At 44.5% G+C, this 25,524-nt stretch overlaps 1 protein-coding gene across 2 annotated transcripts in view; it reads right to left on the bottom strand.

Moving 5' to 3' along the window:
- Window positions 1-6,171: 6,171 nt before the first annotated feature.
- Window positions 6,172-25,524, bottom strand: part of slain2 (SLAIN motif family, member 2) — a 153,409-nt gene continuing 134,056 nt past the window's right edge. For both annotated transcript variants that reach the window (XM_070870132.1, XM_070870131.1), the window contains 2 exons: window positions 16,986-17,280; window positions 6,172-9,264 (listed from right to left, as the gene is read on the bottom strand). In XM_070870132.1, the coding sequence (XP_070726233.1) occupies window positions 9,198-9,264; window positions 16,986-17,280 (362 nt within the window). In that variant the 3' untranslated portion in view covers window positions 6,172-9,197. The remainder of the gene's footprint in view (window positions 9,265-16,985; window positions 17,281-25,524) is intronic.

Raw genomic sequence — 25,524 nt, forward strand, 5'->3', positions numbered from 1 at the left:
TGCTCTCGTACGTCTTGGTGAAGGTGTTGACTGTAAAGTCCTTACTCTACAGTATGAAACCACACGAGGCACATTCTGGGGACAAGGGCACTCTGTGACCTTAACTCTTTATTCATAGTACTCCAAAGACAGTGACTCTGCGTGGGACCTCCCTTTTTATACCTAAGTGATCAGGTAAGGAGTGTCTCCCACAAGTTCACCCCTTGTGGTCAAGGTGTGCATCTAGTTTATACAGCAATACAGTGGTGTTACGTTGTGGTTACATACATGACATCACCTCCCCCCACAAAGTCTTATTGGAATCATAGGTTTAATCTTTCAGGTGGTCTACGCACCCTCGTGGAGCGCCGCAGTTGGGGCTCTGGTTGTTGGACACTGATGTGAGTGTCTGTCACCTGTGGTGATTCCGGCCTGTCCGGGCTGACTGCAGGGACTGTGCATTCTTCTGATTGCTCTTGTTGCTCGTTCACTGGCGGTGTTGTGAGCTCCATCTCATGGTCTTCTTCAGGTTCCTCCGTGTCAGTGCTGAATCTTTTTTTTTTACTTGGTCCAGATACTTATGACATATCTGACCATTGTTGAGTTTTACCATGATGACCCTATTCCCCTCTGTCAATTACAGTGCCCTCAAGCCATTTGGTCCCCATGGCGTGATTGAGGACGAATACAGGATCATTTATTTCTATACATCTCCCCCTCGCATTACGGTCATGGTACTCGTTTTGTGACTTGCGCTTGCCCTCAACTATGTCGGTCAGGACTGGGTGAATGAGGGACAACAGAGTTTTGAGTGTCTGTTTCATTAGTCGCTCTGCGGGCGGGACCCCCGTGAGTGAGTGCAGTCGGGATCTATAGGCCAGCAGGAGGCGCGATAGGCGGCATTGTAGGGAGGGCCCTTGACTCCTGAGCATACCTTGCTTAATGATTTGGACTGCATGTTCCGCCTGGCCATTGGAGGCCGGCTTGAACGGCGCCGTCCTGACGTGGTTGATGCCATTGCCCGACATAAACTCTCGGAATTCGTAGCTTGTGAAACATGGGCCATTATCACTAACCAGGATGTCCGGCAAGCCATGGGTTGCAAAGATCGCACACGTAGGCTTTCCACGGTGGTGGATAACGTGCATGAATTCAGAATGATGCACTCGATCCATTTCAAGTACACATCTACCACAATAAGGAAAATCTTACCCATGAACGGGCCCACGTAGTCAACATGAATGCGTGACCATGGCCTGGTGGGCCAGGCCACGGGCTGAGCGGGGACTCCCTGGAAGCATTACCCAAACTGGGCACATGGCGTGCACCTGCGAACAGTGTTCCAGGTCTAAATCAATTCCAGGCCACCAAACGTGTGACTGGGCAATGGCCTTCATCAGCACAATGCCTGGGGGCTCGCGGTGGAGTTCCCTGATGAATGCCTCCCTGCCCTTCTGGGACATAACTACCCGGCTGCCCTATAGTAGGCAGTCGGCTTGGATGGAGAGCTCATCCATCTGTCTGTGGAACTATCTGACCTCCTCAGGGCATGCTCCGTGTGTGGGCGCCCAATCCCCAGTCAGGACACATTTCTTAATCAGGGATAGGAGGAGATCTCTGTTTGTCCAGGCTTTGATCTGGCGGGCTGTGATGGGGGAGCCTGCGCTGTGTCAAAGGCATCGACAGCCATGACCAACTCGGTGTTTTGCTCTGCTGCCCCCTCAGTGGTGGCCAGTGGAAGCCTGCTGAGCGCGTCAGCGCAATTTTCAGTGCCGGGCCGGTGCCGGATGGAGTAATCATAAGCAGCCAGCGTGAGAGTCCATCGCTGTATGAGAGCTGATGCATTGGCGTTGACAGTCTTGCTGTCTGACAATAGGGATGTTAATGGCTTGTGGTCCGTCTCTAATTCAAATTTCCTATCAAATAGGTGCTGATGCATTTTTTTTACACCATAGACGCATGCAAGCACTTCCTTCTCGACCATCCCATATCCCCGTTCTGCTTGAGCGTGCGACCTGGAGGCATAAGCCACAGGTTGGAGTTGTCCCTCAGCATTGCCCTGCTGCAACACGCATCCAACCCCATAGGACGATGCATCACATGTCAGAACCAATTAAAATTTTTTTTTTTTTAAATACAGGGATCGTACAGGTCAACAACTTGTTTGAACAAAGTAGGTTTCGTGCCCAATCAAGAGCCCGTTCCCGACAGTCCCCCCAAAACCAATCGTAACCCTTAGGCAGGAGCATGTGTAGCGGCTCCAACAATGTGCTCAAGTTCATCAGAAAGTTCCCGAAATAGTTCAACAGTCCCAGGAATGAACGCAACTCTGATGTGTTGCAGGGCCTGGGTGCTCGTCGAATTGCCTCAGTTTTGGATTCGGTGGGCCGAATCCCATCTGCAGCAACCCTCCTGCCCAGAAACTCAACCTCGGGAGCTAAGAACAAAACATTTAGTCTTTGAGACGCAGGCCTACCCGGTCCAGTTGACGTAGCACCTCCTCCAGGTTGTGGAGGTGTTTCTCGGTGTCTCGACCCGTGATGAGGATGTCGTCCTGGAACAAAATCGTTCCAGGAATGGATTTAAGCAGGCTTTCCATGTTTCGTTGAAAAATCACGGCCGCTGATCGAATGCCAAACGGGCACCCATTATAAACGAACAGTCCCTTGTGCGTGGTGATGGTGGTCAGTAGTTTAGATTCGTCGGCCAGTTCCTGGGTCATATTGGCTAAAGTGAGGTCCAACTTGGTGAACAGCTTGCTGCCTACCAGCATGGCGAAGAGGTCCTCCGCTCTCGGGAGCGGGTATTGATCTTGCAGGGACACCCGATTGATGGTGGCCTTGTAGTCGCCACAGATCCTGAGAGCCATCCGCCTTTAGTATGGGAATGATGGGGCTCGCCCAGTCGCTGAATTCGACAGGCGAGATGATGCCCTCTCTCAACAGCCGGTCCAGTTCGCTCTCGATCTTTCCCCACATCACATATGGCACCGCTCTGGCTTTGTGGTGCACTGCCTGGCGTCCGGGATGATGTGTATCACTACTGTAGTGCATTTGAAAGTCCCGATGCCAGGTTGGAATAGTGAATCGAATTGTTGTAGGACTTGTGAGCACGAACTTCGCTCCACAGATGACATTGTGTGAACATCCCCCCATTTCCAGTTCATCTCGGCTAACCAGCTCCTCCCCAACAGTGTGGGACCATTGCCCGGGACAATCCAAAGTGGTAGCCGATTCACTAACCCATTGTGTGTGACAGCCAACATTGTACTGCCCAGCACCGGAATGATTTCTTTCGTGTAAGTCCGTAATTGTGTGTCAACACGTGCTAATTTGGCTACTGGCTTTAAGTGGCCATAGCTTCTCAAATTGCTGAATGCCCATGAGTGACTGGCTGGCCCCAGTGTCCAGCTCCATGCGTACAGGGATACCATTTAATAAAACCCTCATTATCATTGGTGGCGTTTTGGAGTATGAACTGTGAATATTCGCCACATGGACCCGCTGCACCTCGGCGTCCATCGATTTGCCCCAAAGGTCATCCTGCCTCAAAGAACCCTCTTCTGGTCCATCCGCCTCATATATTAGTCGAGCTGCAGGCTTCCTGCACATTCGAGCTAAGTGGCTACTGAGATTGCAGTTCCTGCAGACAAACTGTTGAAATCTGCAAGATCTAGCTGAGTGTTTTCCCTCACACCTCCAGCATGAGTTAAAGTTTCCATTGTTGGGGACAAAAGTGCTTTGCCAGGCATTCCACGTTGACTGTCCCCTTGACTGCTCTTAAGTACCCTATTAGTGGGTGTCAATGGTCCCATCCCGGGCCGCATTGTCCACTGTGATGGCGTGAATGTCCGTTCAGCCTGCCATTGTCTCTGTTGAAGTCCTGCTCTGGGGTCTATTGTTTCGGACTGCCCCTGCCTGCCTGCGGGGCTCTGAGTTGCATGCGTATATTATTTTCGGCTCTTCCTCCCCCATGAAAGTTTGAGCCATCAACGCCACCGCTTCCAAGGTCAAATCCTTGGTCTCAATTAATTTGCGGAAAATCCCGCATGACCGATGCCCTCGATAAAGTCGTTCCTTAGCATCTCCCCCCTGCAGGCATCTGTGAACTTAGAGGCTGGCCAAATGCCGATGGTCCGCTACGAAGTCTGGTATGCTCTGTCCTTCATGATGTCGATGGGTGTGGAATCTGTGTCGGGCCATATGTATGCTACTCGCCGGTTTGAGGTGCTCCCTGATCAATTTATTAAGTTCTTCAAAGGTTTTGTCCGCCGGCTTTTCAGGTGCTAGTAAGTCCTTCATGAGCGCGTAAGTCTTTGGTCTACAGCTGGTCAAGGGATGAGTCCTTCGCTTGTCGGCCGCTGCATCCCCCAGCCATTCTTTCGTGACGAAGCTTTGCTGAAGCCTCAACAAAATCGTCCCAGTCTTCCCCAACACAGTACCGTTCCTCTGTGCTACCGGTGGTCATTCTCGTGGGTAGTGAATTCCCGTTTCTCGTCGCCAATGTAAAGTCCTTACTCTACCACACGAGGCACATTCTGGGGACAAGGTCACTCGGTGACCTTGTCTCTTTATTCACAGGACTCCAAAGACAGTGCCCCTGCGTGGGACCTCCCTTTTTATACCGGAGTGATCAGGTAAGGAGTGTCTCCCACAAGTTCACCCGTTGTGGTCAAGGTGTGCATCTAGGTTGAGTGTATACAGTAATAGTGGTTACATACATGACATTGACGATGGCTTGGAGTTCGGCCTCCGAGTGTGCGCAGACGCAAGCGTCATCTGCCTACTGTAGTTCAACAACAGAGGATGGGACGACCTTGGATCTGGCCTGGAGGCGGAGGAGGTGGAATAGATTCCCACTTGTTCTATAATTTAGCTGCATTCCAGCGGGGAGCTTGCTCAGGGTGAAATGAAGCATTGCAGTAAGATCGAAAAGAGCATTGGTGCGATGGCGCAGCCTTGCTTGACTCCGGTCCGTATGTGGATTGGGTTTGTGGTGGATCCATTGGTCTGGATCACAGCTTGCATGTCATCGTGGAGCAGACGGAGGATGGCGACAAACTTTTGAGGGCAGCCGAAACAGAGGAGGGTGCTCCATAGCCCTCATGGTTGTCAGTGTCAAAGGCCTTTGTGAGGTCAAAGGCGGCCATGTACAAATGGTTGATGCTGTTCCCTGCATTTTTCTTGCAGTTGTCACGCGGTGAAGATCATGTCCGTTGTGCCCCTTAGTGGGCGGAATCCGTACTGCAATTCTGGGAGGATCTCTTCAGCCACAGGGAGATGATGATTGAGGAGCATTCTTGCAATGACTGTCCCTGTGGTCGACAGCAGGGAGATTCCTCTATAGTTACCGCAGTCGGACTTGTCCCCTTTTTTGAAGATGGTCATGATTACGGTGCCCCTGAGATCTCCTGGCATGCTCTCCTCCTTCCAGATAAAGGTCTTCTATATAATGCTCTCCCCCTTCCAGGCGAAAGTCTTTCCGACCAACCTCTCTGGGTTTACTTTTCTAAGCTCAGGGATTTTCTTTTAAATTAAAAAAAATATTTAGCAATAGACTTAAAGCCAAAGGAAAAAAACTTAAGTACCATTAGACTTAGATGTATGTAAGTAAAGTAGCAAGGGTGATCTCGGAGGAAGAATGAATCAAGAAGGAATCACTTTCCAAAGATAGGAATTACATGCTGTTAGTTAACGTCCTAATACTATCCAATTGCTTTTCTTCCCCACCATTTTACAGCATGTAGTTAGATTTTTACTATTGCAATTTTCATGAGGCAATTTTCATGTTCAGTATAATTATATAGAGAGATCTTCCAGCTCATACTTTAATGGATCATGAAACTATTTTCCTACATTAAACCTCCCTCCACGTCCCCAACAAAGCATTGGGCATAAAAATCTGAACATTTTATGAATCCAGAGGCAAATGCTACATTCCAAGACAGCAATTGTATTAAAGCACAGAACAACTTAATTAAGTTGTTCATTAATAAGGTATTGTATAGACAGGTTAATTTATACAAATGTCCGATAACCATTTACAGTGGTTCTGACCAATAATATATTCACTGGTTGCCTTTTTCCCTTTCATAGTTGACACATTGGCAGAATGTAGATGAACAGTTGCAAATCATTTGGCCAAAAACCCTCCTCTATTCAATATACACTTCAGTAATATAATATGAAATAGTTGTCCAATGTCAAGAACTGTTTATTTTTTAAAAACAAGAGGTGATTCTTGCATATTTTTAAAACAAGTTCATTAACATTTACAAGTTACATGGCAGAGCAAAAAATTAAATATCGAAAGCAATACATGACCATTTATTTACATTGAGTATTGTCTACTCCAAGCTATTGGCACAAAAATTAACCCACATTCAACAACCAAAATTATAACAACCTCAAAAATGAAGTAATTTAAATTATAGGCACTATTTTTTATTATATAAAATTAACAATTTCACACTTCTCAGTGTAAGCAAGTTTATTTTTCCCACAGCATTTTAGTTCAATGCTGTCTGTGTATCAAATTTGTGATTAATTCCTCTACAGTTAACTATACAACTGTGGGATAACAGATGCTTTTAATTTTACTGATCAATTTATTTGTAAGATTACAGTAAGGTTTTGTTTTTGTCCAATTGTGTCTCGCAGTACTGCAGTGTGCAAGTATATACTTGTGTTCATGTAACATGTTAAAACAAAGTATTCCATAATAAAAAAGAATCCTACTATTGTGTACTGTCAGTGCTCATAGTCATTTTATGAAGGGAATCCTGCAACTTGGAGTGGGCTTGTGGGATACATCACTCCCCCACCCCCACGAAGTGCTGTTTAAAACTGTTTTCTTGCCTTTATTCTCCATCAAGTTTTCAAACACAATACCCACCTGTGAAAATGACCAATCCAAACCTCCAACTTAAAAAAAAAAGCTGTTTACTTCACAACACATATGTCCCGAAAGTAAGTCATCTGTATGAATCCAAAATTCATAATTGTAAAAATTACATTACTCATTCTCTTGACTTTTTAGACAGTGAAAGGCAACTCGTAAATATAATTCCCTTATTTGGGTTACTACTCAACAGAGGGTAAACAAGTTTTACATGTGTATATTTGAAAATATATTGATTGACAGTAAACAGATGAGTTTACAGTATTATATTCAAATAGGGTTTTTCTCCCACAATACACAATTACGTTCTCACAAATTCAGAATTCTTTAGATCTATCCAACTGTACTATTGAGATGACATGTCACTTTACGTCAATTGGCCATTTAGATGGGTAAACAAAAAAAACATTCAACTCAATCACTATTTGTTCACATGGCACCACATGTCCACTCCACACATTAACGGCAACCCACGTCCACCCCTCCCACTGTCCACTCATCAGTCACCATTCACTATCTGCTCACCCATCATCCCACATCCATCTCATCCACTCACTGTCGACTCACCCAAAACCACACCCTCAGCTTTACCCCACTCATTCACTGGCCACCTCTGCCAGCACATGTCTATCCCACCATTGGTTTATTTTGGAAGGCTCCAACACCTGATTATTAAGGGCATTTGGAAAGAACGCTTTCTTCTAAATTTACAAGGAATACTTCCTGTAAACAAATTAAGAAATACTCTTAAAACAATTAAAATTGGCTTCTGGTGATTAACTACTTGAAGAGCAATTCAAGTTATTTTATGGTATCACCCACAAAATAATAAACTCAGAACATACAACTCCCTGCAGTAGTATGCAAATATATTTAAATGTAAACTCAAATTTTCGTAAGAATATACACAAGTGTAGTGATGTTTTTGAATACTGTAATTACTGAATATAGTACCTACCAGGCTGCAGTATTTATTGAACAGCTCCAAGCAAGTGTGTTTGTATAACAGGATGAGTGCATAGTTTAGATAGAACTACGTTGCATTATTTTTTGTAAGCACTGTGGTGTGATCAGATTACAACTTGAATGGACCAAGTTTTCACTACCTACCTTTTAAGGAAACATAAATTACAAAACAGACATGTCCTATTATGTGCTGCATGCTGAAAACTTGGCTGCACATTAAAGCCACTCTTTCCTGAGCCAGTGCTGTACAATTTGACGAAAGCAATTGTGTAAAACCTGCTTAACACTAAGCCCTTTGGCAATTACAAAAATGGTCAACTGCACAAAAACAGATACTGAAATAGTTTTGCCCACCAAAGTGTGTTCAATTTGATGGATATTTTTTCTTGGTTTGGGCAAAGAGTTAAAACAAAGTGTCTCACTTACAATACATACTCAACTTTCAACTTAAGCCACTTATCCACAGTATTTTGTCTGTACAAAGCACCATTCAGGTTACAACATTTCTTTTCTCGCTAGCAATGCATCAAATATTTTCAGTCAGTTACAAAGAACAACAGGACACAACTCCAGTGATCACCAGCAGACTGTCAAAAATTAAGTCAACTTGCTCATAATACATTTCAGCTTCTATAACAAAAACTATTGGTACAATTTTAACTTTTTATTTAACGTGACAAAAAAAATTAGTGACAGTAACATTTTCACTGAGACAAGATATCATTGAGATATTAACAAACTGCTACAAATTAAAATTAACTTTCCCCCTACTCAAGGTGTTCATAACTGCAACAATTGAGATATTATTCTTTTCTGTACTGAAAATAAATCAGATTACAATGGGCTGTGAATTGCTATGACCGCACATCTGCCCATCATGATACTGGAATTGTGCCTTGCTTTACTGACAGAATTAAAAAATTGTCACTGCTACAATATCTGATTGTACAAAACAGGCTTCCACAAGTAGTCTCTTTTATTTGACCATTCTAAAGTCTCAACTATGTTAGTTATCCATTCCCCTACCACTGGTTGTTGTAAGCTTTTTCTTTGGCATTGTTTGGGATTGTGTCCAGACTTCTGCTTTTTTGTTTTGAATGAAGACATAAATTGCTCATTAGGATTAAAACAACAGACACAGTCATGGAAAAACTGATTGTACATATGAAAAAGTCTGATGTTTAATGTCAATAAAGTGCTACTCCATGATCTCCACCAACTTGTGCTGATTTATGGCAGAGAACTGGATTTTCTCAAATCCTGCTGAATCTCTCTGAACAGTCTATAAGTAAAAGGTCCTTTTGTTTCAGGAATAGTAGCGGAGCGAACTTCAGACTGTTTGTATAATCAGTTCAATAGCATCCATCTTTCCAGCTTTCATCTCTCATGCTGCCATAAGTCTTCGGAGTTGGCAATGATCTGGAAGTTAATTTATGGTTAGAGAAGTTAATACATTTGACAGTAAACAATTGTACTTTGATTGCAATACAACAGTGAAGTCACACAACTTTACATCATTTCATTTTATTATACAATTTACATAATGAACATTGAAAACAGAAAGCTGGTACTATGCATTTTTTTAACAATCAGCACCGTACATTTCTATAATGCTCATTATGTATAAAGTAGGCAGTGTGCACAACTTAACCCTTTCGCTGAGCAGTCACATTAACATAAATAGTTATAGGAGGCTCTGGCCATTGTAAAACAGTGATGTCCAAACTTATTTTCTTTTTAAGCCGCATATTGGGCTCAATTTTCCCCAGTGATTTGCACCGTATTTTTGGCTTAAATTAAAAAATCAAAGTTTCCCCAAAGATTGTGTGCCCGCGTAACTCAGTTAGTTAAGATTTTTTTAGGTTCGTTTTTTTTTTGTGTGTGTAACCTGCCACCCATGTCAATTCTGGCCATTTAAGCAAGTTTGGCCAGCTCCGATTTACTCCAATTTTCTTAGGACAGTGTATGTGACCTCTGTGAAAAAACCTTCTGGGTAGTTAAGAAAATCAGCGCAGGTAAGGAAATCAGTGCAGGTAAGGAAATCAGCGCAGCAGATGCATTTCTAGGACCCGGACAGCAGCAGCAGAGAGGAGAGAGGGGGTGCGGGGGGGGGGGGGGAAGAAGAGAAAAGAGATATTTCAGCCAGAGTTAGGAGCGGGTACTCGCACTGGGAGGCCATTGGCAAGGGATAGTAGTGGGTACTGGTATTGAGAGGCCGTTCGGCGTGGGATAGTAGCAGGTACCGGGAGGGATGAGGCTGTTCGGCCAGGGATAGTAGCAGGTACCGGCACTGGGAGGCCTTTCGGCCTGGGATAGTAGCAGATACCGGGGGCTGCGGGGAAGACGACGACGACGACAAACTTTTATCATAAACACTCATAATTTAATGGTAGTATGTTGCTGCAATGTGTAATGTGCTTGTGCAGGTTACTGTGAGCTGGCTGTTGTATGTGTCACTTTGCAGCCTCAGCCTGCAGTGTGTCCCTGGTTATTGTGGCAACCTGATCTTTTTGGTGCAGATCTTAGGTTCCACCCCCAAAACAAAATGACAGGCTAGGCAGTGCCAAAATGGAACAATTCAAACCGGGAAACTTGGATGATTTTTTTGGGGCGTAGTTGGGCCCCCAAAAAACAGGCGTAACTCTTCAAGTATGCCAAAAAATAGCTTTGTGGAAAATTGAGCCCATTAAGTTTAAATCTATGTTGCCATTAATTCATATATATACTTCCAGTTGCTCGTACAAATAGATCTTAATGTTATAACCATCGCTGGGAATGTCATTTTCAAAGCTCCAAGCCTGCAAAATTCAAAACCAAGTCAATGAATCAGAAATACAAGTGTACATAGGGATAAATTGCCTGGACTTTGAGATCTGCCATAAATCTTCTCAAACGTTAAATGTTAATGTTCAAATTCTTGTCGATTTGCAAATATGTATTTTTTTTAGAAAATGATGCATGACTGTGAAATTTAGTAGTACAGGGTATTTTCTTTTAGATTACATCTTTAGCAACATTTGGTCAAAGCTAAACCGATTTCTCTCTCCTTAGGCAGTCCCTTGAAGTCGAGGATGACGTACTTCCACACTAAAAATGGGTTCTCAAGTGACTGATGAGTCCAATGCGGGACCGACAGTCTCTGTCGCAGGTGGGGCAGATGGTGGGTGGGGTGCTTGGATTGTCGTGTGCTCCTTCCGCTGTTTGCCCTTGGCCTCCGCGTGCTCCCGGCGAAGAGACTCGAGGTGTTCGGCGTCTTCCCGGATGCTTCTCCTCCACCTTGAGCGGTCTTAGGATTCCCAGGTGTCGGTGGGGATGTTGCACTTTTTCACAATAGGGTACAGTTTCCGCTAGGCTGCGCTGTTATTTCCAGCGTAATTTGCCAAAAATCGGGCAAACCAGTACACAAGGTTGTGGAATTTCAAGCACAAATTATGACCATTGCTCTAGACGTTGGCCCCGCCCAGAAAACTGGCCACACTCTAGATCAAATTAATCACCATTGCGAGTTCCTGCTAATTGCACCCATTTGCAGATCTTCGAGGAGGCTCTTAAAATTAAACTGATTCTTTTGGGCGCAAGAACACTAATGGTCATGTTTTAAAAGCTTTTGAATATAAATGTGTTTTAAAAAAATTTGCTACATTTACTAAGAAACAGACTACACCAATATAACTATATATTTGCTAAAGTCATTTTCAGTTACTTGAAATCAGGTTACTTAAAAGTAGTGGACTAGACACGATTAATAAACCCATTTAAACTACTAATCAAATTGCACCGCTTTTAAATATAGAAAGGAATATTTTTCAAGCAATTAAAAAAAAATTAAGTTCTAATATATTGCCTGATTGCGCTGGTTCATGGCAGATTTTACGTTAATCTGCATTAACAGGGGCGAGCTGCCGGCACCGATCGCACTTCCACAGACAGCTCACCCTTTTGAAGCAGCTAATTTCAAGTCTCTGGTATGTGCTGGGGTCGGGGAGGAGGAGGGGTGGGGGGGGGGGGTCTGGTCAGGGGGAGGGGGATGACCGGGGTCAGGAACGGTTATCAGCAGTGTTGTGGAGACTGCTCCTCTTGGCTCCACAGGGATATTTTGTAAACAATGTTAAAAAAAAACGTAACTATACGTGGCAGCTGCTACTTAGGCTGCAGCGGCCGCTGTAGATTGCATGCGGGAGGGTGAGGCCAGGGCCACGTGGGGCGGGCGAGGCCTAAGCGAGACCCGAAAGACAGGGGAAGGACAGCTCAAGGAACAAGGTGGTGGTTACATCTTCTTCTGGAAAGGTAAACCAGAAGAACGTCACTTCCATGGGGTAGGCTTCACCATAAAAAAATGAGACAGTTTAGCATCTCAGAGACTCCCCTTGCGGAACAAAGGAACGCCACGTGACTCTTCAGCTCACCCTAGCCTGGAACCAGTGCGCTGTCATCAGTGCTTACGCCCCAAAACTGGAAGCTACAAACAAGACCAAAGAGGAATTCTACTCCAGTCTCGAACAATCCCTTTCCCGAGTCACAACGGGCGACAAGCTGATCCTCCTTGATGACTTTAATGCCAGAGTTGGAAAGGACGCAGACCTCTGGTCAGCAGAAGGGGGAAGGGAAAACCAACTCCAATGGTACCCTCCTCCTGACGAAATGTTTAGAACATGGCCTTGTCATAATCAACACCTTGTTCTGCCAGAGACAAGTACAAGGCTTCATGGTAACACCCTCGCTCCAAGTACAGGCATCTGTGAGACTACGTCATCATCAGAGCAAGGGACCGCAAGGATGTCCGCATCTTCTGCGCCATAACGATGACTGCTAGACGGACGACCACCGAAATCCGCTCTGTCATCTCCATCAACGTAGCCCCAAAACAGCAACGGCAAGAGAAATGATGCCACAGGAAAATCAACGCTCCGAGTCGCAATGCGGATTCCGCCCACTAAGGGGTACAATGGACATGATCTTCACTGCATATCAAATTCAAGAGAAATGGAGGGAACAGCACCAAATGCTGTACATGGCCTTCTTCGACTTCACAAAGGCCTTTGACACTGTCAACCGTGAGGGATTAGAAACACAGAAAATAGGTGCAGGAGTAGGCCATTCAGCCCTTTGAGCCTGCACCACCATTCAATATGATTATGGCTGATCATGCAACTTCAGTACCTCATTCCTGCTTTCTCTCCATACCCCTTGATCCCTTTAGCCATAAGGGCCACATCTAACTCCCTTTTGAATATATCTAACGAACTGTCTTCAACAACTTTCTGTGGTAGAGAATTCCACAGGTTCACAACTCTCTGAGTGAAGAAGTTTCTCCTCATCTCGGTCCTAAATGGCTTACCCCTTATCCTTAGACTGCAGCCCCTGGTTCTGGACTTCCCCAACATCAGGAACATTCTTCCTGCATCTAATCTGTCCAATCCCATCAGAATTTTATATGTTTCTATGAGATCCCCTCTCATTCTTCTAAATTCTAGTGAATATAAGCTTAGTCGATCCAGTCTTTCTTCATATGTCAGTCCTACCATCCCAGGAATCAGTCTGGTGAACCTTCGCTGCACTCCCTCAATAGCAAGAATGTCCTTCCTCAGATAAGGAGTCCAAAATTGAACACAATATTCAAGGTGTGGCCTCACCAAGGCCCTCTACAACTGCAGTAAGACCTCCCTGCTCCGATACTCAAATCCTCTCGCTATGAAGGCCAACATGTCATTTGCCTTCTTCATCGCCTGCTGTACCTGCATGCCAGCTTTCAATGACTGATGTACCATGACACCCAGGTCTTGTTGCACCTCCCCTTTTCCTAATCTGTCACCATTCAGATAATATTCTGCCTTCCTGTTTTTGCCACCAAAGTGGATAACCTCATTTATCTACATTATACTGCATCTACCATGCATTTGTCCACTCACCTAATCTGTCCAAGTCATCCTGCAGTCTCTTAGCATCCTCCTCACAGCTCACACCGCCACCCAGCTTAGTGTCATCTGCAAACTTGGAGATATTACATTCAATTCCTTTGTCTAAATCATTAATGTAATGGAGTGTTCTCCTCAAATTCGTCTGCCCCAATAGTTTGTCACCATCCTCCCCCTGCTTCACGATGACATGCAAGCCATGATCTTGACCAACGGATCCACGCCCAATTCACATACGGACCAGATTCAAGCAAGGCTGTGTCATCGCACCAACGCTCGATCTTCCTTGCTGCAATGCTACATGTGGCCCTTACGGCTAAAGGGATCAAGGGGTACAGAGAGAAAGCAGGAATGGGGTACTGAAGTTTCATGATCAGACTAGCAAGAAATATAAAAACAGATACCTGTCGTAAGAGTTTCTACAGGTATATAAAAAGGAAAAGAGTAGCTAAAGTAAAAGTTGGTCCCTTAGAGGATTAGACTGGGGAATTCATAATGGGGAACAGGGAAATGGCAGAGACTTTGAAGAAATAATTTGCACTGGTCTTCACGGTAGAAGACACTAAAAACATCCCAATAGTGGGCTATAGGGAGGGTGGAACTTAAAACAATCACAGTCACTAAAGTAGTAGTACTCGGTAAAATAATGGAACTAAAGGTGGACAAGTCCCCTGGACCTGATGGCTTACATCCTAGGGTCTTAAAAGAAGTGGCTGTAGAGGTTGTAAGCTACCAAAATTCCCTGGATTCTGGAGAGGTCCCAGCGGATTGGAAAACCGCGAATGTAACACCCTTATTTAAAAAAGGAGCCAGACAGAAAGCAGGAAACTATAGACCAGTTAGCCTAACATCTGTCGTTGGGAAAATGCTGGAGTCCATCAGTAACGAAGCAGTAGCAGGACATTTGGAAAATCATAAGTCAAGCAGAGTTAGCATGGTTTTATGAAAGGGAAATCATGTTTGACAAATTTGCTGGAGTTCTTTGAGGATATAATGAGCAGGGTGGATAAGGGGGAACCAGTGGATGTGGTGTATTTAGATTTCCAGAAGGCATTCGATAAGGTGCCACATAAAAGGTTACTTTACAAGATGAAAGCTCACGGGGATCGGGGTAATATATTAGCATGGATAGAGAATTGGCTAACTAACAGAAAACAGAGAGTCGGAATAAATGGGTCATTTTCCAATTGGCAAACAGTAACTAGTCGGGTGCCACAGGGATCGGTGCTGGGGCCTCAACTATTTATAATCTATAGTAATGATTTGGATGAAGGGACTGAATGTAATGTAACCAAGATTGCTGACGATACAAAGATAGGTGGGAAAGCAAGTTGTGAGGAGGACACAAAAATTCTGCAAAGTTATAGAGACAGGCTAAGTGAGTGGGCAAAAAATTGGCAGATGGAGTATAATGTGGGAAAGTGTGAGGTTATCCACTTTGGCAGAAAAAATAAAAAAGCAAATTATTTAAATGGAAAAAAATTACAAAATGCTGCAGTACAGCGGGACCGAGGGGTCCTTGTGCATGAAACACAAAAAGTTAGTATGCAGGTACAGTAAGTAATTAGGAAGACAAATGGAATGTTGGCCTTTATTGCAAGGGGGTGGAGTATAAAAGCAGAGAAGTCCTGCTACAATTGTACAGGATATTGGTGAGACCACACCTAGAGCACTGCGTACAGTGTTGTTCTCCTTATTTAAGGCAGTTGGAGGCAGTTCAGAGAAGGTTCACTCGGTTGATTCCTGAGATGAAGGGGTTGACTTATGAAGAAAGGTTGAGCAGGTTGGGCCTGTCCTCGTTGGAGTTCAGAAGAATGAGAGGTGATCTTATTAAAACATAATGAGGGGGCTCGATAAGGTAGTTGCAGTGAGGATATTTCCATTCATGGGGAAATCTAGAACTAGGGGGCATAGTTTCAGAATAAGAGGTCGCCCATTTAAAACTGAGATGAGGAGGAATTTCTTCTCTGAGGGTTGTAAATCTGTGGAATTCTCTGCCCCAGAGAGCAATGGAGGCTGGGTCATTGAATATATTCAAGGCGGAGATAAAGACAGATTTTTGAGCGATAAAGGGAGTAAAGGGTTATGGGGAGCGGGCAGAGAAGTGGGGCTGAGCCCATGATCAGATCAGCCATTATCTTATTGAATGGCGGAGCAGACTTGAGGGGTCAAATGGCCTACTCCTGCTCTTAGTTCTTAATTTTTTATGTATAACCTCTCAGTTCTGGCATTATCCTTGTAAATCTTTTTTGTACCTTCTCCAGTGCCCCTATGATCTCTTTGTAATATAGAGAACAGAATTTTGCACAGTACAATTTTCAATAAAATATGCACTTGTGAACAAAATGTTTTGTTTAAAAAAGGACAAGGTGGCTTAGTGGGTTCTACATTGCCTCTTAGACCCAAATTCAAATCTTGCCCAAACTAGTGCGATGAAAGTTATTCTGTGCAAAGCATGAGCGCAGTTTTGACCCTGTATCCTGTAGTGCACATCAGAAAACAGTTATAGCTTTTGCCAAGTTATATCCCCCCCGCAAGACATTGACCTCTACTGCAGTACAGCACTACAGATGCTGCTTTCCTGAAGATGCCATGCTAAAAAAGTGTCCATTTGCTAAAAAGTGTTCTTTCTTTATGTGTGAACCTAAGCAATGTTGTATTCATGCTACATGACCATTAGACACCATAACCATGTATACCTTTGAATAGAAATCAGAACCAGGAACCAGAACACAGCCTAATTTTCCTCTCCTTAGGCCAAGGGCACTGGAGTCAATCATTGCACCTCAGTTGCCACTCTTCTGACAGCAGTTAACTTAACACAGACTTGAATTGGGAAGCTATTGGCCTGTTTGCCTCAGAAACATACTGTCTCTTGCCAACTATATATATCAGGGACAGTGCGCAAATGCTCATAATTTGGAATTCTCACCAAAAGATTGTTGATACTAGGCACCCTCCAAAAAGAAATTAAGATAAAAATACCCAAAAGACAGACTTCTACAGCAAATGCAGCCTCTATTTTCTAGTTTTACAAAAAGGAATTAATAGAACAGTGACCACAAAATAAAGGAAAATTAATTCAATTATTCCATCTGAAATTATAACCGTTTGGTTCCCACATAACTTGATGAAACTGTTCTCACTATTCATCCTCCCTCAAAATTAGCATGTTTGAGAGATACGGTTTCATGTAAATTAAGGATTCTGCTGCTACACTCTTACCTTCTAACTGGCTGTGCAAGTTTACTCCGAGGCACTGGTATTCCCCCTCCAGGGGTACTAGGTCGCGGCAAGCCACTCCGGATCCCTGCACCTTGACCTTTATTAGGGATGGTTCCACCTGCAGCAATATGACTTGGCGAGCTGGGAGACTGAACAGAGGGCCCTGGTGGAGAACTATTGTGACTAGATGGAGAACATGTCGAGGCAGGCCCTGGATTGACCATTGCTTTCAGTGGCTGTCGGAGAGCTAACGGAGATGGTGTGGTAGGAAGTCTGAGCTTACTTGGAGAAGGTACTGCAAAAGAAAAGAAAATGCTTCAAGTAAATTATTTTATCTTAGGCATTTCATGTGCACTCTACAATAATTGGATATTAGTACCCTTGTCATGCAATTTGAAATAACTACTCTGAAGGTTTGAAACCTAAACTCTTGAGGAAAGGAGCATACTGAATGCACGCCGCACGCACGCACATGCACTCACATACACAGGAGGGAAAGGCAGCACTGGAATCAGTGTGGCTCTCCATTACTGATGATACGGTAACTGTACTCCAAGGTAAAAATGATTATGGTACCATTGGGCCATATTTCTGGGTAGCAATTTTGTGCAAGTGTTTCAAGTATTTAACCTGTTCCTCATGAAATTGGAGCATGTTTTAAGCTTCTATCAATGTGTTTTTTGCAAAATCTTGCCACATCCAACTAAATCAATATCTGAACCCATTTAGATTCCTATAATGCACATAACTAAGGCAAACCTTTAGTTTGAGAGGAATATTTCAAGTATTTATCATGATGATCATCCACAAAAATGTTAGTCATAGTGAAAAAAAGAAACATAGTGACACCATTTAATACTCTTCCAACTTACCTCACAAACTTTTTTTTTTAAATCCTCAAAAATTAGTTCCCCTGCATCATATCTCCAAGTCTTCTCCATTTTGTCCTGTCAGCACATTAGATGAGGAGAATGTATCCCAACCTTCAATCCATTTGTATTTTTTTAAATGCAGCCATGTTAGTAGCTCACTTAGTTACTAACAGTCATTATTTAGTACTGTTGACCAGTTGGAGAATATAAGCCTCATCTTTGCGCTCTGGTTCTACATTAACTTGAGCAGTTAAACACCAGGTTATGACAGTGGAGACAAGACGACTCATCGTTCGTGCATTGCATACTTATTTTGTATCTCTGCATACCAAATGGGGACTGTTAATAAGCAGATAGAAAATCTGCAAGAATCAAAAAACTTGCAAACTAATCATGAACAGGGCTCAATTTCCCCAATGACGTTTTTTGGCATACTGCAAGAGTTACGCCCGTTTTCTTTGGCCTCGACTACTCCAAAAAAATAACTAGCAAGTTTCCCTTCTATTTTTGAAATTGACGTTGCACAGCCTGTCCTTTAGCTTTGGGGGTGGAGCCTAATGTTGGCCCGAAAAAATGCTCCCCCTTCTGCGCATATGCGGAAAGAAAAGGGCATTTTTGACGCGATTGTTCAGTGCATTGACGCATGTCCAGTACAGCTCCCGGTCTGCATTCGGCCATTTTTAAAAAGCCAGTTGTGTGTGAGAACTTTAATTCTCAGTGGAAAAATCGGAGCTGCAATACAAGATGCAACGCGGCTCAAGGACCAAGATTTTCTTACAGGATGAAGTGAAGGCACTGGTTACTGTAATTGAGGCCAGATGGCATGAGCTGGACAGCAGAAAGACACCCTCTCTAAAAAGTTGTATTTTCATCTTTGCAGAGGAAAGTGGCACACAACAAAAGGTAAAGAACTCAAACAGGAGGAGGCCCGGCAAATCTGCACCCACTGACACCCTTGGAAGACAGGGTCGTTGCTTTGATTGGTCCTGCCTGGAGAAAAGCAACCAGCACTGCACAAGCTGGGCCCATACTCGAGGGAGAGGGCAAGTCCTGCAAATTCCACATAGTTAGGCTTTGCTAAATGTTAAGTACTGCGTGGGCTAGCCATGCTTCGGTTCATGGGGATGTCTCCGTCAGCTATGCTTCTGTTGATGCAATGTGCTACCATTTGATCGTGGTCCTTCTAATGAGCCTGTTGCCTGCGCTGTGCTTACTCATGCAACCCTGCCCTCGCCTTTGCTGCTAACCATTTGTCTGTTCTGTTATATTTTACATAGAAAATAGGTGCAGGAGCAGGCCATTTGGCCTTTTGAGCCTGCACCACCATTCAATATGATCATGGCTGATCATGCAACTTCATACCCCACTCCAATAATTTTGCTGAACTTGAGGCCAACCTGGACGAGGCTGAAGCCGATGCAGAAGATTCGGACGTGGACGAGCCTGAAGAGGAGAACATAGAAACATAGAAATTTACAGTGCAGGAGGAGGCCATTTCGGCCCATCGTGTCTACGCCGACCGACAAAGAGCCACATGGCCCTTGGTCAACGGCCCTGAAAGTTACATATAAATCTATGAATAATGAACAATGGCGGAAAGGTAAAGAGCACCCAGTCCAACCAGTCCGCCCCACACAACTGTGATATCCCTTACACTGAAATATTCTACACTTCACCCCAACCGGAGCCATGTGATCTCCTGGGAGAGGCAAAAACCAGATAAGAACCCAGGCCAATTTAGGGGAAAACAAATCTGGGAAAATTCCTCGCCAACCTATCCAGGCGATCAAAACTAGTCCAGGAGATCACCCTGGCCGTATGTGATTCCATTCAGTACTTTCCATCATATAATCTGTGCCGACCAACAAGAGGTTATTCAGTCTAATCCCAATTACCAGCTCTACGTCCGTAACCCTGCAGGTTACGGCACTTTAAGTGCCCATCCAACCATCGCTTAAAAGTGGTGAGGGTTTCTGCATCCACCACTCTTCCAGGCAGCGAGTTCCAGATCCCCACAACCCTCTGTGTAAAGAAGCCCTAGCTCAAATCCCCTGCAAACCTTTCACCAACCACCTTAAAACTATGCCCCTTGGTAATAGACCCCTCCACCAATGGAAATAGGCCCTTACTATTCACTACGTCCAGGCCCTCAATATGTTGTACACCTCAATGAAGTCTCCTCTCAACCTCCTCTGTTCCAATGAAAACAAACCTATACAATCTGTCCTCATAACTACGATTCTCCATTCCAGGCAGCATCCTGGTAAATCTCCTCTGTACCCTTTCTAGTGCAATCACGCCCTTCCTATAATACGGTGACCAGAACTGCACGCAGTACTCCAGCTGTGGCATAACCAAAATATTATACAATTTAAGCGTAACCTCCCTGCTCTTATATTCTATGTCTCGGCCAATAAAGGCAAGCATTCCATATGCCTTCGTAACCACCTGGTCTTCTATTTTCAGGGATCTGTGGACAAGCACTCCAAGGTCCCTTTGTTCATCGACACTATAGAAACATAGAAAATAGGTGCAGGAGTAGGCCATTCGGCCCTTCGAGCCTGCACCGCCATTCAATAAGATCATGGCTGATCATTCCTTCAGTACCCCTTTCCTGCTTTCTCTCCATACCCCTTGATCCCTTTAGCCGTAAGGGCCATATCCAACTCCCTCTTGAATATATCCAATGAACTGACATCAACAACACTCTGCGGCAGGGAATTCCACAGGTTAACAACTCTCTGAGTGAAGAAGTTCCTCCTCATCTCAGTCCTAAATGGCCTACCCCTTATCCTAAGACAATGTCCCCTGGTTTTGGACTTCCACAACATCGGGAACATTCTTCCCGCATCCAAACTGTCCAGTCCCGTCAGAATCTTATACGTTTGTATGAGATCCCCTCTCATCCTTCTGAACTCCAGTGAATAAAGGCCCAGTTGATCCAGTCTCTCCTCATATGACAGTTCAGCCATCTCTGGAATCAGTCTGGTGAACCTTCGCTGCACTCCCTCAATAGCAAGATTAGGAGACCAAAACTGTACGCAATATTCCAGGTGAGGCCTCACTAAGGCCCTGTACAACTGCAGTAAGACCTCCCTGCTCCTATACACAAATCCCCCAGCTATGAAGGCCAACATACCATTTGCCTTCTTCACTGCCTGCTGTACCTGCATGCCCACTTTTAGTGACTGGTGAACCATGACATCCAGGTCTTGTTGCACCTCCCCTTTTCCTAATCTGCTGCCACCCAGATAATGTTCTGCCTTCGTGTTTTTGCCCCCAAAATGGATAACCTCATATTTATCCACATTATACTGCATCTGCCATGTATTTGCCCACTCACCTAACCTGTCCAAGTTACCCTGCAGCCGCTGAGCGTCCTCCTCACAGCTCACACCGCCACCCAGTTTAGTGTCATCCGCAAACTTGGAGATATTACACTCAATTCCTTCATCTAAATCGTTAATGTATATTGTAAAGAGTTGGGTTTCCAGAACTGAGCTCTGCGGCACCCCACTAGTCACTGCCTGCCATTCTGAAAAGGACCAGTTTATCCCGACTCTCTGCTTCCTGTCTGCTAACCAGTTCTCTATCCACGTCAGTATATTACCCCCAATATCATGCACTTTGATTTTGCACACCAATCTTTTGTGCGGGACCTTGTCAAAAGCCTTTTGAAAGTCCAAATACACCATATCCACTGGTTTTTCCTTGTCCACTCTGCTAGTTACATCCTCAAAGAATTCCAGAAGATTCGTCAAGCATGATTTCCCTTTCATAAATCCATGCTGACTTGGTCCGATCCTGTCAATGCTTTCCAAATGCGTTGCTATGTCATCCTTAATGATTGATTCCAACATTTTCCCCACTACTGATGTCAGGCTAACCGGTCTATTATAATTTCTCTCTCCCTCCTTTTTAAAAAGTGGTGTTACATTACCCTCCAGTTCATAGGAATTGATCCAGAGTCGATAGACTGATGGAAAATGATCACCAATGCATCCACTATTTCTACGGCCACTTCCTTAAATACTCTGGGATGCGGACTATCAGGCCCCGGGGATTTATCAGCCTTCAATCCCATCAATTTCCCTAACACAATTTCCCGCCTAATATGGATATCCTTCAGTTCCTCCTTCTCACTAGACCCACTGTCTCCTAGTACAATCGGAAGGTTATTTGTGTTTTCCTTCGTGAAGACAGAACCGAAGTATTTGTTCAATTGGTCTGCCATTTCTTTGTTCCCCATTATAAATTCACCTGAATCTTTCTGCAAGGGACCTACGTTTGTCTTCACTAATCTTTTTCTCTTCACATATTGATAGAAGCTTTTGCAGTCAGTTTTTAAGTTCCCTGCAAGCTTCCTCTCGTACTCTATTTTCCCCCTCTTAATTAAACCCTTAGTCTTCCTCTGTTGAATTCTAAATTTCTCCCAATCCTCAGGTTTGTTGCTTTTTGTAGCCAAATTATATGCCTCTTCCTTGGCTTTAACACTATCCTTAATTTCCTTTATTAGTCATGGTTGAGCCACCTTCCCCGTTTTATTTTTACTCCAGACAGGGATGTACAATTGCTGAAGTTCATCCATGTGATCTTTAAATGTTTGCCATTGCCTATCCACCGTCAATCCTTTAAGTGTCCTTTGCTAGTCTATTTTAGCCAATTCACGCCTCATACCGTTGAAGTTACTTTTCCTTAAGTTCAGGGCCCTAGATTCCGAATTAACTGTGTCACTCTCCATCTTAATAAAGAATTCTACCATATTATGGTCACTCTTCCCCAAGGGTTCTCACACAACAAGATTGCTAATTAGTCCCTTCTCATTACACATCACCCAGTCTAGGATGGCCAGCTCTCTAGTTGGTTCCTCGACATATTGGTCTAGAAAACCATCCCTAATACACTCCAGGAAATCCTCCTCCACCGCATTGCTACCAGTTTGGTTAGACCAATCAATATGTAGATTAAAGTCGCCCATGATAACTACTGTACCTTTATTGCACACATCCCTTATTTCTTGTTTGATGCTGTCCCTAACCTCACGACTACTGTTTGGTGGTCTGTACACAACTCCCACTAACGTTTTCTGCCCTTTGGAATTCCGCAACTACACCCATATCGATTCCACATCATCCAGGCTAATGTCCCTCCTTACTATTGCATTAATTTCCTCTTTAACCAGCAACGCCACCCCGCCTCCTTTTCCTTTCTGTCTATCCTTCCTAAATGCTCAATACCCTTGGATGTTGAGTTCCCAGCATTGGTCACCCTGGAGCCATGTCTCCGTGATGCCAATTACATCATACCCGTTAACTGCTATCTGCGCAGTTAATTCGTCCACCTTATTCCGAATACTCATCGCATTGAGGCACAGAGCCTTCAGGCTTGTCTTTTTAACACACTTTGCCCCTTTACAATTTTGCTGTAATGTGGTCCTTTTGTTTTTTGCCTTGGGTTCCTCTGGCCTCCACTTTTATTATTCTCCTTTCTATCTTTCGCTTCTGACTCCATTTTATTTCCCTCTGTCTCCCTGCGTAGATTCCCATCCCCCTGCCATATTAGTTTAACTCCTTCCCAACAGCACTTGCAAACACTCCCCCTAGGACATTGGTTCCGGTCCTGCCCAGGTGCAGATCGTCCAGTTTGTACTGGTCCCACCTCCCCCAGAACCGGTTCCAATGCCCCAGGAATTTGAATCCTTCCCTTCTGCACCACTGCTCAAGCCACGTATTCATCTGAGCTATCCTGCGATTCCTACCCTGACTAGCACGTGGCACTGGTAGCAATCCTGAGATTACTACTTTTGAGGTCCTACTTTTTAATTTAACTCCTAGCTCCCTAAATTCATCTCATAGGACCTCATCCCGTTTTTTATCTATATCGTTGGTACCTATATGCACCACGACAACTGGCTGTTCACCCTCCCTTTTCAGAATGTCGTGCACCCGCTCCGTGACATCCTTGACCCTTGCACCAGGGAGGCAACATACCATCCTGGAGTCTCGGTTGCGGGCGCAGAAACGCCTATCTATTCCCCTTACAATTGAATCCCCTATCACTATTGCTCTCCCATTCTTTTTCCTGCCCTCCTGTGCAGCAGAGCCAGCCATGGCTGCTGCTGCTGCTCTCCCCTGATGAGTCATCCCCCTCAACAGTACTCAAAGCGGTGTATCTGTTTTGCAGGGGGATGACTGCCGGGAATCGCTGCATTACCTTCCTTGCACTGCTCTTCCTGTTGGTCTTCCATTCCCTATCTGGCTGTGGACCCTTTACCTGCGGTAAGACCAACTCACTAAATGTGCTATTCACATCATTCTCAGCATTGTGCATGCTACAGAGTGAATCCACCCGCAGCTCCAGTTCCACAATGCGGTCCGTCAGGATCTGCAGGCGGATGCACTTCCCGCACACGTAGTCATCAGGGACACTGGAAGCGTCCCTGACTTCCCATGTAGTACAGGAGGAGCATAACACGTGTCCGAGCTCTCCTGCCATGACTTAACCCTTAGATTAACTTAATTTGGCAACAACGTTAAAATGTTACTTACTGATAAAGAAAAGAAAAAGAAAAATTACTTACCAATCTCCAGCCAATCACTTACCCCCTTGGCTGTGACGTCACCTTTCGATTTCTTTCTACTTCTTTTTTGCCTCCCTGCTGCAGCTGCACCAGTAGGTCTCTCGCCGACTCACGAACTCCTGAGCCTCTCCTCGATGCTGGGACTTAAGTAGGCCGCCTCGATCTCCCCGCTCCGCCTCTCGCCGACTCACGAACTCCCGAGCCTCTCCTCGATGCTGGGACTTAAGTAGGCCGCCTCGATCTCCCCGCTCCGCCTCTCGCCGACAACGAACTCCCGAGCCTCTCCTTGATGCGGGCAGCTGAAGGCTAACTTGAGGTGGCAGGGGTTGCAGCTGCTTTACCTGTGGCTCAGCAGCACTCGACAAAATTCACTGAATTAACAAGTGCTGGGAGTGGTGCTGAGGGTCAGGACTGGTTAGCGTGGACTATCAGTCACGATATACCCTTTCCTTATTAGCCCTCCCAAAGTGCATTATGGCACACTTCTCTGAATTAAATTCCATTTGCCACTGCTTTGCTCACCTGACCAATAGATTGATATCCTCCTGATTTTCCTCTTCAGTTATCAACCACACAGCCAATTTTAGTGTCATCTGAAACTTCTTAATCATACTGCCTATATTCAAATCTAAATCGTTGATATATACCACAAAAAGGGACTCAGTCCTGAGCCCTGCGGAACCCCACTGGAAACATCCTTCCAGTCACAAAAACATCCAATACCATTTGTTTCCTACCTCTAAGCCAATTTTGGATCCAATTTGCCATTTTGCCCTAGATCCCATGGGCTTTAACCTTCGTGACCAGTCTACCATGTGGGACCTTATCAAAAGCTTTGCTAAAGTCCATATACACTACATCATATGCACTACCCTCATCAACCCTCTTAGTTACCTCCTCAAAAAATTCAATCAGGTTAGTCAAACATGATCTTCCCGTAACAAATCCATGCTGACTGTCCCTAATTAATCCTTGCCTTTCTAAATGTAGATTTATCCTGTCTTTCAGGATTTTTTCCAATAATTTTCCCACCACTGAGGTTAGGCTGACAGGCCTGTAATTACTCGGCCTATCCCTTTCTCCCTTC

The sequence above is a fragment of the Pristiophorus japonicus genome, chromosome 2 (assembly GCF_044704955.1).
Source record: "Pristiophorus japonicus isolate sPriJap1 chromosome 2, sPriJap1.hap1, whole genome shotgun sequence".
Lineage (NCBI taxonomy): Eukaryota > Metazoa > Chordata > Chondrichthyes > Pristiophoridae > Pristiophorus > Pristiophorus japonicus.